This window comes from Eleutherodactylus coqui, chromosome 3, assembly GCF_035609145.1.
Source record: "Eleutherodactylus coqui strain aEleCoq1 chromosome 3, aEleCoq1.hap1, whole genome shotgun sequence".
Classification (NCBI taxonomy): Eukaryota; Metazoa; Chordata; class Amphibia; order Anura; family Eleutherodactylidae; genus Eleutherodactylus; species Eleutherodactylus coqui.
In genome coordinates, this window is record NC_089839.1 from 224,309,820 (window position 1) to 224,325,463 (window position 15,644).

General features: G+C 45.0%; 1 protein-coding gene across 1 annotated transcript in view; it reads right to left on the bottom strand.

The window, feature by feature from the left end:
- RAD18 (RAD18 E3 ubiquitin protein ligase) overlaps positions 1-15,644 on the bottom strand; it is a 354,196-nt gene that overhangs the window by 141,270 nt on the left and 197,282 nt on the right. Inside the window, exon 11 of the mRNA XM_066596983.1 lies at positions 12,665-12,812. Coding sequence (XP_066453080.1) covers positions 12,665-12,812 — 148 coding nt within the window. The remainder of the gene's footprint in view (positions 1-12,664; positions 12,813-15,644) is intronic.

Here is a 15,644-nt window from a genome sequence, read left to right on the forward strand (position 1 = left end):
TGCTTCCCTTATCACTTTAGTGATAAGAAGTCCGGATGTATACAGAGATTTATCAAAGATCACGTGGCCTGAGAAGTAATTTTGAAAAGTGTCCAGCTGGCACCAAGGCGACATGTGCTGCCGGGGAGAAGCATCTGCTCCAACATCATCAGATGGGGCCAGACAGTAAGTACAGAACAATATCAATGGGATAAGTGACAGCAGAGCGGAGGAAGAAATAAACACATTGTATATAGAAGACCAAGCAGACAGGGGTAAAAACCTCAGAAACAACAGGTCTCCATTAAGGAAAACTCTAGTAAATACTAACAATATGGAAACCAAACAGCAATGTGGGATTGCTATAGGAAACCTTTATAGTTTTGGGAAACTTTCCCTGCTTTCCAATGAGCAGCCAATAACCCGGAACATCTCCTAATCCAGCATCGATCAAGTCCTATTAATAACAGATTAAAGACCCATTTAGACACAACAATAATCGCTCAAAATTCTTTTATGCGATCTAAAGTGAGCGCTGGTTTTGCTTTTAAAGACGACCGTTTAAACTTCACGATTATCGGTGGAAAATAGACGATAACTGAAGGATAGTTTGTTTGATGGTAGAAAAATGAGGTGAAAATCGTTAAACGACTGAATGAATTTCACTTGAACCAAAGGATAACCGAACTACCAAACTATGGATTTTAAGCGGACTGAAAGACAACGATGAACAAATTACTAACGAAAAGTGCACGATGGGCGCGCGTTTACATGTAACGGTCTTCGCTCACTTTTCACACTTAATGAATTTTGAGCGATAATCGTTGCATCTAACCGGGACTTAACTTTGTCTGCATTAAACAGCCAGCAATTCCCCCATGGTGTAGATTCCACTGGGTGATTAATTAAACAGTTCTGTAAGAATATCAGCCCCTGCGGACAGTAAGCTTCTGAAAGACACAGAGAACCATAACTTTTAATAATTCATACCTCAAAAGCTATTGGGCGTAAGGTCTAGGAGGGCGTAAGGTCTAGGAGGGAGCAATGGGGTCTAGGAGGGAGGAGCCACGTAATCGCGGCTCTGCGGGGTCTAGGAGGGAGGAGCCACGTAAGCACGGGTCTGCGGGGTCTAGGAGGGAGGAGCCACGTAATTACTGCTTTGCGGGGTCTAGGAGGGAGGAGCCACGTAATCACGGCTCTGCGGGCTCTAGGAAGGAGGAGCCACGTAATCACGGGTCTGCGGGGTCTAGGAGGGAGGAGCCACGTAATCACGGGTCTGCGTGGTCTAGGAGGGAGGAGCCACGTAATCACGGGTCTGCGTGGTCTAGGAGGGAGGAGCCACGTAATCACGGGTCTGCGTGGTCTAGGAGGGAGGAGCCACGTAATCACGGGTCTGCGGGGTCTAGGAGGGAGGAGCCACGTAATCACGGGTCTGCGGGGTCTAGGAGGGAGGAGCCATGTAATCACTGCTCTGCGGGGTCTAGGAGGGAGGAGCCACGTAATCACTGCTCTGCGGGGTCTAGGAGGGAGGAGCCACGTAATCACTGCTCTGCAGGGTCTAGGAGGGAGGAGCCACGTAATCACTGCTCTGCAGGGTCTAGAAGGGAGGAGCCACGTAATCACTGCTCTGCAGGGTCTAGGAGGGAGGAGCCACGTAATTACGGCTCTGAAGAGTCTAGGAGGGAGGAGCCACGTAATCACTGCTCTGCGTGGTCTAGGAGAGAGGAGCCATGTAGTCACTGCTCTGCAGGGTCTAAGAGGGAGGAGCCACATAGTCACGGCTCTGCGGGGTCTAGGAGGGAGGAGCCACGTAATCACGGGTCTGCAGGGTCTAGGAGGGAGGAGCCACGTAGTCACTGCTCTGCAGGGTCTAGGAGGGAGGAGTCACATAGTCACGGCTCTGCGGGGTCTAGGAGGGAGGAGCCACATAATCACGGGTCTGCGGGGTCTAGGAGGGAGGAGCCACGTAATCACGGGTCTGCAGGGTCTAGGAGGGAGAAGCCACGTAATCACGGGTCTGCGGGGTCTAGGAGGGAGGAGCTGCATAAATTGCTCTGCAGGGTCTAGGAGGGAGGAGCCACGTAATCACTGCTCTGCAGGGTCTAGGAGGGAGGAGCCACGTAATTACGGCTCTGAAGGGTCTAGGAGGGAGGAGCCACGTAATCACTGCTCTGCGTGGTCTAGGAGGGAGGAGCCACGTAATCACTGCTCTGCGTGGTCTAGGAGGGAGGAGCCATGTAGTCACTGCTCTGCAGGGTCTAGGAGGGAGGAGCCACATAGTCACGGCTCTGCGGGGTCTAGGAGGGAGGAGCCACGTAATCACGGGTCTGCATGGTCTAGGAGGGAGGAGCCACGTAGTCACTGCTCTGCAGGGTCTAGGAGGGAGGAGCCACATAGTCACGGCTCTGCAGATTCTAGGATGCAGGAGCCACATAATCACTGCTCTGCGTGGTCTGGGGGGGGGGGGGGGGGCACATAATCCCAGTTCTGCGGGGTCTAGGAAGGAGGAGCCACATAATCACTGGTCCAAGATGTGAATTATGCTTTTCAGTGGCCTTTGGAAAATTGACTCCCCTGTACTTCTTGACTTCATGACCCAATGGGCCTAAAAATTTAGATTTTTACTTATATTCTAGTAGTAAACAAATAGGCAAAGCTTCTTCAAAATCGGGGTTCATCGGGTAATGCACCTTTGGTACTTTTGGGTGATTTGTCCTGGAATGACCCCAACGGTACTTTTATACTGGATGATTCATTCAAATTCTTGCTGGACTGTGGGAATCTGAATAATTGTCCAGTGTAAATGGCAGCAGTGACTGAACAACAAGAGGTAATTTGTTTGTCGTTCAGATCATGCCGCCATAAAAATCAAATCACAATCTGCCTGTTTGCTTTGAATGGAGGCAACGGCTGGAATGATCCCTGGCCGGCTCTGCCTCCATTCACGGTATGCTGATCGTTCCTATGTAAAAGCACAGGAGTGATCATGGCTGGGACAGTCCCAGCAGACTAGTAAGAGCACTGGAGCATAAGGTGGTGTTCACATGGCGAAAATTTGTCAGGGGTATACAGCGAAATGCGTGATAATTACAAAGCTTATTGTAACATGACAAAAGCCTTTGTAAAGCAACGAAAAAGGTAAACAAAATTTGGCACAGAAAGCTGACTTAGGGTGCATTCACAGAGGCGACTGAGTTCTGTCCGATAGCGATATGGACGGAACTCTAAAGTGAAATGAACCCATTGATTTCTGTTTATTCACATGAGCGATTTCTTAAGGCGATAAGTCTCAAGTTAAACTCTGCTACACAGCAACAGATGTAAAGCATTCAGATGCCTGAAGTAGAAGTGCGGAGAACCTGAACGGCTCCTCATTTGCAGCATATCAGCCCAATATGTCAGGCAGCTTGGGGCTGAACTGCACCAGGAAGAGCACCAAAACAGAAAAAAACTGTAATACCAAGTTTACGGAGCTGAAGGACATGACATAAACAGGAGGATTGGCAGCGAGCACTGGCATTCTCTAGAGACATGGAGGAAACATCTTCAATTCATCCAAATCAGGCTCCGATCTTTAATTTAATAAGCCAAAGTGGAATTACATTTCCCTCTGGCTGGCCTTCTGCCTTATTCCATGCAGCCACTTAATAAGAGACATCGCTCTAAACCCTGGGAGGCAGGAACCAGACCTGAACATGGAATCTGCATTCTTGCTGAGAGGAGATGAGAGGGGTCCACTGGGAATGTGATCATTACTAGGTAATAGCCACACAGAGACCTCAACTCTAATGGTTTAAAATCGCCTTGTGTTTAAAAGTTTGTGGGGTTTTTCAGTGCAAAAGAAAAAAAACACAGACTAACGACTCTGCGGTCGGAACACTGCAGAATGGAGGAATGCAAGTTTTCCTTCTCTTGCACCTCAGCTGCTATCAGACGTCTTTACTGGGCTTTTGACGTTATGGATGGCAGGCATCTACCCACATATCTGTCAGTCTATATACACTGATTGTCAGTAACATTCCTACCCCAGAAGTTGTTGGAATCGAGTGAAACTTTCTTTGTGACTGTAACGTTGATATAAGTAAGTGATAATATAAGAGCAAAAGGATAGTTTATTGTGGAAAACGGACTTCTTGAAGGGAGGCTCTAGTACCCTGTTGTACCGCCTCTAGCTTGGATACAAGATGTGATACAGCGGGCATGGAGGCTCTAGTACCCTGTTGTACCGTCTTTAGCTTGGATACAATATGTAATACGGGCAGCGTTAGGTTCCAACGCAGAGGAGCCCCCCACCGGTGGGGGTTGATTGAGCTTGCTGGATGTGAATTTCTCCAGCCAGCCAATCCTCTGGGTCTCAGACCCCTGTGGGTGCCTGTGTCTCCAGAGACCGCTCTTTAAATGAGAGGTACTGTTAGGGTGTGCTGCTGTGATCTGTTATTCTATGTGGGTTTCCAGTAGCGCAGCCCCACAGGTATGGAATGATTGAGCTGGCTGGGTGTGGATTTCCCAATCCAGCCACTCACCACTGGTCTACTGAGTGTCTGTGCATGGTGCTGGATGTCTGGTGTGAACAGCCCTGTTCAGGGTGCATGGTGTTCTGCGTTGTATGCGGGTCACTGACATGTGGGTGTGGGCTGTGTTTAGTTTTGCTGTGTTTCGTTTGTCATCTGGGTCTGGTTAAGTTCCTGTGGTCGGGCAGGTTTCATGTGGAAGTTGTCTTGTTGGAGTAGGGACCTACGAGACAACAAGGACCCTTGAAGTCGGCTGGCAGGCTTAACTATCTTTACCAAAATACGAACTAGTAACCTATACAATCTATAGTTATTCCATCTGGCTATGTGTGCAGGTATGCAGTTGAGTGTTTTGAACGTTTCATAATTTATGTCTGATTCTGAGTTCCACCAGTTTTTAAGAGTGAATTACATAGCAGGCGGGCATGGAGGCTCTAGTACCCTGTTGTACCGCCTCTAGCTTGCATATAAGATGTGATATAGGCGGGCATGGAGGCTCTAGTACCCTGTTGTACCGCCTCTAGCTTGCATATAAGATGTGATATAGGCAGGCATGGAGGCTCTACCCTGTTGTACCGCCTCTAGCTTGGATACAGGATCGGATACAGCAGGTATGGAGACTCTAGTACCCTGTTGTACCGGCTCTAGCTTGGATACAAGATGTGATACAGACGGGCATGGAAGCTAAAGTACCCTTTTGTATTGCCTCTAGCTTGGATACAAGATGTGATATAGGTGGGCATAGAGGTATACAGATTCTGTACAATATTTTGCAGCATATCACCCCACATTTGCGGTAAATGAGCCTCTAGATTGTGCAACCTCGTAGGCTATGGAAGTTGGCGTCCCAGATGGTCCCATACATGTTCTATTGGTGATAAATCTGGCAACCGGGTAGCCATGGAGGTGTGACAATGTTGTGGGGACATTCCTGTGACCCCCTTGTGTGTGCGGCCGAGCATTATCCTGCTGGAATATGCCTCTTGGAAGCCGCCATGAGAGGAACACATGTGGCTGCAGGATGTCCTAAACATATTGCTGAGCTGTCATTGTCCCTCATACCACTACTATGGGTGACCGACTGTCATATATGATGGCCCCCAGACCATTACACTAGCAGTGGGAGCAGTGTGCCGCTACACAGCAAAGGCAGGTTGAGGTGCTCACACCGAGGTCTCAGGACATTAACATGACCGTCATCAGTGTCTAAACTAAACCTGGATTCACGCCTGAGTTTTTATCAAGTGGCAAGGCCTTCATCTAATCCAACAACAGCGCTAATCATTTGCAGATATGCCTGAAATGTACCTGCATGGCAAATTTTGCAGAAAAATGGCTTCTTCCAGGAGCGGGATTTTTTTTTTTTTTTTACAATGAGCGTATGTATATATAGATTAATATCTGTTGTCTGTTCTTTATGCACAGCCAAACTGGACCAATCTGCACCAACTTTGCCACATAGGTAAATCAGGTGCTTCGGAAGGTTTCAGCTCTTTTGCACCCACCGTTCTAGACATATTTGCAAAAGTTCAGAATGCAAATATTGAAGGGGTTGTCCGGTTATTGGACACCCCCACTTCAATAGGACCCCCTGTATTAAAATAATAAAGTGAGATATACTTTTCCCTCCGTGGCCAACGTGATACAGTGCTGCAGCCTCGCTGTGGTCCTGGTGATTGCTGTGACAGACAAGCCACAGGAAATCAGGGGATCACTGCAGCCAATGAAAGGCTGCAGCATCATGTGCCTGAACGCCTGGCATCATGGCGTTCAGTATGTGAGCATTGATGCCAAAAGAGCGATCAGTGATGCTGCAGCGATCAGATGATTTCTTATGACAACTGTCACTACAATCACCGGGACCTCAGTGAAGCTGCAGTATTTGATCCTAGCGGCTGCAGATGGGCGAGTACAGTACACTATTATTTTAATACAGTGGATCCTACTGAAGTGTGGATCTCCAATAACCAGAAAGTACCTTCAGCTAAAATCTCTTCAGGAAGCCACTGGTGAGATGACAAAACTCTGCTTATAACAATGCAGCCATTTTTCTCTATTTGCTGTAAATAGACTATACTTTATTATGTTTATTGTGTTGGCTTCATATCAGTAGCAAACGAAGTTCTTAACCACACACAAAAACCATTTACAAAAAATACTCCCGTGCGAAGCCACCCAATTCTGCTAGTAATATATACATAAGCAGCGGCTTACAGCTAGCTTGGTAGAAAACTTGTCACAAGATTTTATGCCACACTCCGGGATCACAGAGATAATTGCCATACAGGTAAGTGCCAATCGGGAGGCTCCGGGAGCTCTAATAAAGGGGCAATTCAGTATATAGACGCGGTATGAAAGGGCTCCCAAATGCGAGCTCCTCTTCTATAACATTCATTTGTCCTGACAGGTTATAATGTGCGCTGTTCCTAAATAATTTATTTAAGTGACTGCTAGGTACCAAAATCAGCTAATGGAAACAAGGGAGCAACAGAAAGGTATGAAGTACTAATGACGCTGGGAGCTTGCAGTGGAGGCCGACTATAATAAGGCCACTTCACCGCGCTCTTCATCTGCATGAAGTGTTACGTGCCACGTTACTAAATTCTAGTACTTTCTATTATTAGATGCAGTTTAATTGAAAACCAACGATAAATTGTTGCAATTCGAAATAACAAGTTAAAAATGCTACAATTCATACATATATAATACAAGTTGAAGATAAGATGAGTCTGACTGCTGCCTCTTAAAAAGGACTTTTCACCTAATAATCACATAGAACAGAGGGCATAAAGCCAATTGAAAGTAGACTTGACTTCCAGGGTTTTTTTTGTAGGACCTTAAAAAAAAGTATGGGCTTAAAATGTTGTAAAATAAAAGAAAAACAGATAATCATCTATTCCAGCGCCTTCCTGTCCACCACTGGAGACCCACTGCCCGCCCCTCGGAACCTAGAAGGCGGCCGTGGTCATGTGCCATTCATTCTGAACATGTCCACTCAGCCAATCACAGACTTCAGCAGCCTGGAACAATAACTGCTGAATCCGGTGTTTGACTGAGCAGCCACGTGGCACAATGCATGCCACTTCTTCCATTAATTAGAAAGTACCCACTGAAGTGTAAGGGCACACATAGTCATTATTGCTTAAAATGGGCAAACCTGTGCTTCTCCAGGGGCTGAGAGCTGCAATACAGGAATTATCTGGGCACAAACTTTTTTCGAAAAGCTGCTCAACAGGATGTAAAAACATAAAAGATGTCACGCTCCCCTCCCCTGCACTCGTTCCTCTCCTGGTCTATACTTTTGGCTGCAGAGAGATGATGCAGTGACAAAGTAGTGCAGCATAGTGACCGCTGTGGCTAAGTACCCGCCGAAGTGTGCCGGTGATTGCCTACAGCCATGCGTTTGTGTAGGTGATGTCAGTGTTGGCTGGCTGCAACTGGAAGTGAAGACCATCAGGAGGGCAAGCAATGGCAGGACAGGAGCAGCGAAGTTTGGCTTCTTTGCATTTCTCACATTTTGCTGAGCGCCATTTGATAAAAGGTTTGTCCCCGGATAAGCCCTTTATCTGAAGAAAAAAACCCCCTGGGGCCGCAGGTTCTTCTGACGGGCCTAAAAGGACAAAAACATCCTTCCAAAACAACAGCACAATTACTACAGCGTATTATACAACATAACAGACTGTAACTGACAGCTCCACGGTACCACTTGTCCTGAGATGTACATGAACGGACATTAGTTTCTTATACAACACAGCCCTGTTCCAATACTATGTCCCCCTGCATAATCATCCTGGGACATTCTCTCCAACCGTTACGGTGTCGCAGCACAAACACATCCTCCGCTCTGCAGGACCCCAATATACAGTTTAATCCTTTAATAATTATTGAAAACTATCAATTTTCCTCTATTGTTCTAGCAGTTACATCGTGACGAACAATCCCACTGTATTTACAGTAAGATCCGAGGCCGTCAGTCACATTTCTGTTCTCCGTTCCTCCTCTTTGCAGATGTTCATCCATCATTCACCCAGTGCTCTTTCAATGAATAAGAGACACACAAGGGAGAGAAAAGTAAGACCCCTTGTAGGTGACAATCAGAGAGCACATACAGTAACAAGCAGGGGTGTCCCAAGCCTTTGCGCTGCCTAAGGCAAAGCCTGAAATGGAATTCACTGAGGCAGAGGGACACGAAAAGAAAATCTTTTATAAATATTCACTGGGTTTATCCCCTTAAAAAATTACTTTTATTAATTATCTTATTAAAAACGATTTGTGCCTCACAACACACAAGAACAAACAACGAAAGACGAACACGTCGAACGATAAGTTCCACACTAAACCAGAACCAAGACAATGGACATAGTACCTCGGCCGGTTTATAATGATGTCCGATATCGGCCAAAGGCCTCAATAGGGATAATTGATAGTAATATTAAATTGAGACTTAAAGTGCCCTTTTGACAAGAGATTGGCAGACCGATAGCCGCTATTCAGGTACGGAGTAATGGGGACGATGCCCTATTCCCGAATTCCCATGCGGTAAACGAAGGCTGTAGGCCTGCCCCAAAGTCGGTTAATTGTAACGATCCCTTGTAGGAGACGAAAGGATACGAGTTATTTTAGTAACCGACTAAAAAACGGAGGTCCAAATGGCACAACCAATTGTCTGGTCCAAAACAAATAGGGTAAGAGCCCTTATTTCTATACGGAATCAAAATTTGTGTTAGATTCCCAATATAAATTGATTCTTTTAACCGGGTAACCTCCTCCTGATGTCTGGATCAAAAGGGCCCAGCTTGATGAAAGTATGATGAATCGTTAGATGTAGATAGGTGAGAATCAACTTCAGAATACCAGATTCACACCAGGTATTGGTTTAGACCAGTGAGAATATTTATACGAAATTCCCGCCAAGTATAGGTTCAACGCGTTTCTGTCTTTTTAGGACTCATCAGGAACCTAATTGTAGCCAAAAATATCTCATCTGCTAGGTGTGCAGAGATATCACTGTGCTCATAATACCCTTAATGCAAAGATTACTGTAGGTGTCCTAATACAGGGGACCCTCAAGTTAAACAATGAGGTGTATAAAAATACAATATCTGCCCCACAACCAGGGTGAACCCTGAACTGCATAAATACTCTATTCATCCGAATATTGGGTACAACAGGACTGCATAGTAGAGCCTGCATATACCAATACCCTGAGTAGAATCTCTATGCCTGCAGTATCAATATCTGCTGACTTTTTGCATTAGAAATGATCCGATAGATCACAAAGTGCGGTATTGGTATCCCCTATCTACAAATGGTCCTAGTATAGACCTGTAGAAAACAAACACGTACTGAACTACAATGAATTCAGTGTGTCAAAAGATGTCCCAACTAAAAAAAGACCAAGAGATAGGGTAAAGTATGAAAAAGCAGTATAGGACAGCATCTCCAGTCTACCATCCAGACTGGAGATGCTGTCCTATACTGCTTTTTCATTCTACTCAGGGTATTGGTATATGCAGGCTCTACTATGCAGTCCTGTTGTACCCAATATTCGGATGAATAGAGTATTTATGCAGTTCAGGGTTCACCCTGGTTGTGGGGCAGATATTGTATTTTTATACACCTCATTGTTTAACTTGAGGGTCCCCTGTATTAGGACACCTACAGTAATCTTTGCATTAAGGGTATTATGAGCACAGTGATATCTCTGCACACCTAGCAGATGAGATATTTTTGGCTACAATTAGGTTCCTGATGAGTCCTAAAAAGACAGAAACGCGTTGAACCTATACTTGGCGGGAATTTCGTATAAATATTCTCACTGGTCTAAACCAATACCTGGTGTGAATCTGGTATTCTGAAGTTGATTCTCACCTATCTACATCTAACGATTCATCATACTTTCATCAAGCTGGGCCCTTTTGATCCAGACATCAGGAGGGGGTTACCCGGTTAAAAGAATCAATTTATATTGGGAATCTAACACAAATTTTGATTCCGTATGGAAATAAGGGCTCTTACCCTATTTGTTTTGGACCAGACAATTGGTTGTGCCATTTGGCCCTTCGTTTTTTAGTCGGTTACTAAAATAACTCGTATCCTTTCGTCTCCTACAAGGGATCGTTACAATTAACCAACTTTGGGGCAGGCCTACAGCCTTCGTTTACCGCATGGGAATTCGGGAATAGGGCATCGTCCCCATTACTCCGTACCTGAATAGCGGCTATCGGTCTGTCAATCTCTTGTCAAAAGGGCACTTTAAGCCTCAATTTATTATTACTATCAATTATCCCTATTGAGGCCTTTGGTCAATATCGGACATCATTATAAACCGGCCGAGGTACTATGTCCATTGCCTTGGTTCTGGTTTAGTGTGGAACTTATCGTTCCACGTGTTCGTCTTTCGTTGTTTGTTCTTGTGTGTTGTGAGGCACAAATCGTTTTTAATAAGATAATTAATAAAAGTAATTTTTTAAGGGGATACACCCAGTGAATATTTATAAAAGCCTGAAATGGCCACCCCTCCCCCTCCACCCTGAGAAAAAAGAAACCAATGGGGGGGTGGACTACTCATTTTACAGGCATAGAAAGCACCAATGCCCAAGATACCCAACAACTCCCGTCTGAACCGTTTAGACTTGTCTGAAGTGACAGAGTAAGGCTTCATGCACACGTACAGATTTTTGCTGCGGAATCTGGAGCGGGCATCTGCCTACCGATTCCGCAGCAATAACCCTCCATAGCATGCAATGAAAAACGAATCTTCATGCACACGAGCGGAAACCAATGGCGGTTTCCACTCACGGATGAAAATTTTTACTGCGGTTCCCGCACGGACAGCTTCCTTTGAAGTCAGTGGAAGATGTCCAACCCGTGACCCTTCCGTAATTGACATTGCGGACGATTGCAGTTTCTGCAGGAAAAGCAGGAGTTTAAAAAAAAAAACAAAAAAAAAAACAACTATATCTGTACTGAGCATGTCCGACGGCGAGCCGTGCAGACCATCTGCAGTACAGAAGATGATCAAGAAAAGCAGGCACGCGCGGCCGCCACTGCTGCAGGGCAGGATTCCGAATGCAGAACCCAGCTCTGCCATGTGCCTGCAGCCTAATAGTGACCCCAATAGTAGGTGACCCCCTTAGTGGCCACAATAGTAATAATAACCCTCTTAATGGGCCCAGTAGTTATAGTGACCCTCTAAAGTGGCCTCAGTAGTAATAGTGATCCCCCATAGTTGCCCCAGTAGTAATAGTGACTCCTGTTTTGGCACTTATCTGCATCTGATTGCATCCTTTCAAATGTATGGGTGAAGTCTGCTGTGAATCCAAGTCAATATCTGCATAAAAATCTACACCAGTGGAGTAATGTGCAATTTGATGAAGATTTTCTGCATCCATTCCGCTCGCTACATGTGAAGGCACCCTTACATTAATTTAATGTAATCAGTTAAAAATTGCAAATGACATTTTTAGAAATAAATGTTGAATCAGTCTCAGTAATTGCTAACAAACGTGTGAAATTCTTCAAGTATGTTAAAGTGACAAGTGACAAATTTTTTACAATTTTGGCCTTTTAATATACACAAATTGTATTGGTTTACTTTTAGCACCTAAATAAAATACAATATGTGAAAAAAAACAAACAATGTAAGCCTTAGGGTTCCTGTCCACGGACGATCTACTTGCGGCAATAATCTGGTCGCAAGTAACGCAGTGCACGCTTTCCATAGCGTTGCTATGGAAAGAGCCGCGCCCTGTCCACGAGCGGAAAATCATAGCGACTCTCGGCTCGTGGGACTCAAATCGCGGCATGCTGCGATTCTCCGAGGTGACACTACCTGTCAGATGGGCTCACCGCAGAGAACTGTCAGTTCTCTCCCCTGCTCCCCGGCGGCGGAGTAGACAGGCGGCCTTACATGGATGGGTAAAACCTTTACAGAGTGCCACATGCCAGATTTACAAAATTTGGTCCGGTCATTAAGGCATAAACAGGCTTAGTCCTGAAGGGGTTAATCAAGAATTTACACTTCCAGGTAATATATTCATGTTTGTGGAATTTAATTGCAATTATCACGCCATTTTAGCCACAGTCATACGATTCCAATTTGTGCTTTAGCCAAACCAGAAAGGCAGTGTGCTGCACATATTTGGTTACACAAATATCCTAATGCATCCTACCTGGCTCTAGACTCCAGAGGAGGAGAGAAATCAGGTGAGCTGGAGCGAAAGACTAATGTATTTTCCATTTCCTGTGGACAATGTTCCTCGGACATTCGGTGATGGTTGGGGACGGATTCATCCTCCTTGTTTTCCTGGATGATCTCATCTAAAAGAAAAAGACAAATGCAAAGATAAGTCTGCTTACCCCAAGTGTCAGCCAAATATATCATATATTACACGTACTGGTCCCTGAATTAGAGACCCTAGCCCTTTAATACAGCCCCGTTCATCTCATAATGGGCGATTCCTGACCCCCATGACCTCCGGGCAGCGTAAAATCACATGACAAGTTTTCTGTGGATCAACTTGAGTGTAAATCCACATTAGATGGGAAAATCCAGCGATCTGAGTGATTTCCAACTAGGCCCGGTCATCAGTGCTAGACTAGCCGGGGCCTTACTGCCAACCACCTGTGGTTTTCTAGTGTAACGGTGTTGAGTATACTGAGAATGATGTGATTGAGGAAAACATCCAGCGAAAGCTGATCCTGTGGATGGAAACAGTTCGTCAACAAAAGGGATCAGGGGAGGATGTCAAGAATTGGTCTGCCCAACAGGCGCTGTATAGTCAGCAGAATACAATGCAGGTGCTCCAACTAACATGCATAATGGACTAATTGCTGTTCCTTAGCATAGATTGGCTATAACAGCAGACTACCAGTTCCATCACCATTGTGTGTAAGAGAAACAGAAAGGTGAGCCTCCAGCGGGCAAAAGAGCGCAAAACTTGTATCACTGAGCAGCGGAAAAACATCACATGTCAGATGGATCCAGATTTCTGTTGCCCGATGCTGATGGGAGGTCAGAATTTGGCACAAGTCCCATGAATTGATGACCCCTTCCTGTCAGCTGACCAGAACATGCCAGCATCTCCATCTAAGTAGTGCAGCGAAAAGCTTTCTGTCCGCAGGGGCCGATATTCTTGTAGAATGATTTCATCACCTAGTGGAATCTACACCATGACGAATTGCTGCAGTTCTGAAGGCCAAAGGAGTCGAAGGCACTACTAGATGGGAGCTCTAATAAAGTGGCTGTTCAATTTATATTATCTCACTGAAGAAGCAGAGCTGCAGTGTAAAGAAAGGAACAAAGCAGCAGCTTGCATCACTGATGAGACAAACCGTGGATTTCCAACTACCTCAAACTCTAACATATAACGCTGCTAAGCTGCAGGTCATTGATCATGGCTGTGGCCCTAATGGAATAGTACTTAAAAGCTGCCAAAAGTATGGAAAATAAGTCGGGGTTAACTTATCAATACAGAGCAACTAATACGGGATCATTTAGCCCACAGCTGGACACAGAATCGGCTTCTTCTGTCTTGTTGAGAAGGTATAATTATGTCATTGGTCATCAGTTAGCAGAAGGCTACAGGTTAGAGGTCTACAGTGAGGTCCAGACCTACAGAAGGAATGTACTAACACAAATTACTGCTGTGCCTATTAATTACATTTCCAGGAAGCTCTTCACGCCATGACTGAATGCTGCGAATAATCTTCTGCGCTAATTATGCTGCATTAATGAAGACATGATGTAAATAAAGAAGCCTAGAAGACAGTAATCCTGGCAGATTCACCACACGGCTAAGGTGTTCAAACAGCTCCATCCTGGACAGTCCAGTAATTGTCCCCCGACGTCCAGATGTTACCCCCTTTCTGATGCAGCCAGTTTTGGCTGCGGTTTTGCTTTTTTAGCCATCTTCCAAGATCCGTAGCTTTTAAAAAAATATTTTTGAATGAACATATCTGTATGAGGGCTTGTTGTGTTTTATGGGATGAATTGTACATTTGACCCCTTAATGAAGCAAACTTTTCTCTCCTTTTTTATGATTTCTCCTCTCAACTCAACACTCTTAACACTTATTTTTCCATCAACATGGCTGCCTGAGGCTTATTTTTGTGGAATGAGTTGTATTTTTCCATGGTACTACTTCATGTACTATATAATGTACTGAAAAAACTTCTAAAAATTTGTAAGTAGGGTGAAATGGGGGGGCAGAAATTCGGGGCGTATCATTTTTGCCTGGTTTTGAAGCTGCTGTTATTGAAGAACAACCTACTTCCAAACAAAACATTGCAGCATTCACATGTTTCAAGAGTGTTTGTGAATAGAAAATGATATACAATTACAAATAAAGCATATTCATTTTAGCATGTACAATCAGCTGCATTTTCATCTGTGGATATCCTATTTGTTTGCTGCATGAATATTATGTATTGCGGTGATGATGGATAAGTATTAAAGGGCATCACAAATCTCAAAACATTGCAGGATAAAGCTCTTTCCAAAAGTCTTGTAAGCAGACCATCGTAAACAGTTACAGGTAGGGAAGAGCCATCTTAGTATATAGAAGTCTAGAGGCGCTCCCCTGGTTTCCGTTTTCCACGAAGTGTTGTGGGGCGCCAGTCCATCCGTCTCATTGCAATAATCTAGCACACAAGTAACAGGGTTTCAATAATGCTTCATTTACACGTGATGGTCGGCTAAACGGCTGCACAAGCAGGTGATGTTATTGCTAGTTGCTGGCGCTCGTGCAGATCACTGAGTATCGCTGACTTCACGCTTAGTGCTATGTGAAGCGCTGAGCCACGTTTTGGATTCAGGGCTTTCTATGGGGCTCTCTCTTTCTGCCATTATACAATGGCGCCATCTGCTAGCTAGATCCAGTACTGCAGTATGGGACATGCTGGAGAGGCCCCCGACAACAGAGCGGCCAGTAATATACAGTAAGAATACCCTGCCGGACGTCTTCCGACATTGGAGCTGTACAGCTTTCAATCAGAATGTCTTCAGACATCAGACAGTGGATTGGAAAGGGTTAACACGTAGCGAGAAGTGAGCGAACCAGCAATGATTTTTATGGAGGTTGAAACAGAGCCACAAACTAAAAGTAAACGATGGCTTTGCATTTAGACATTACAATTATCACACATTTTCAT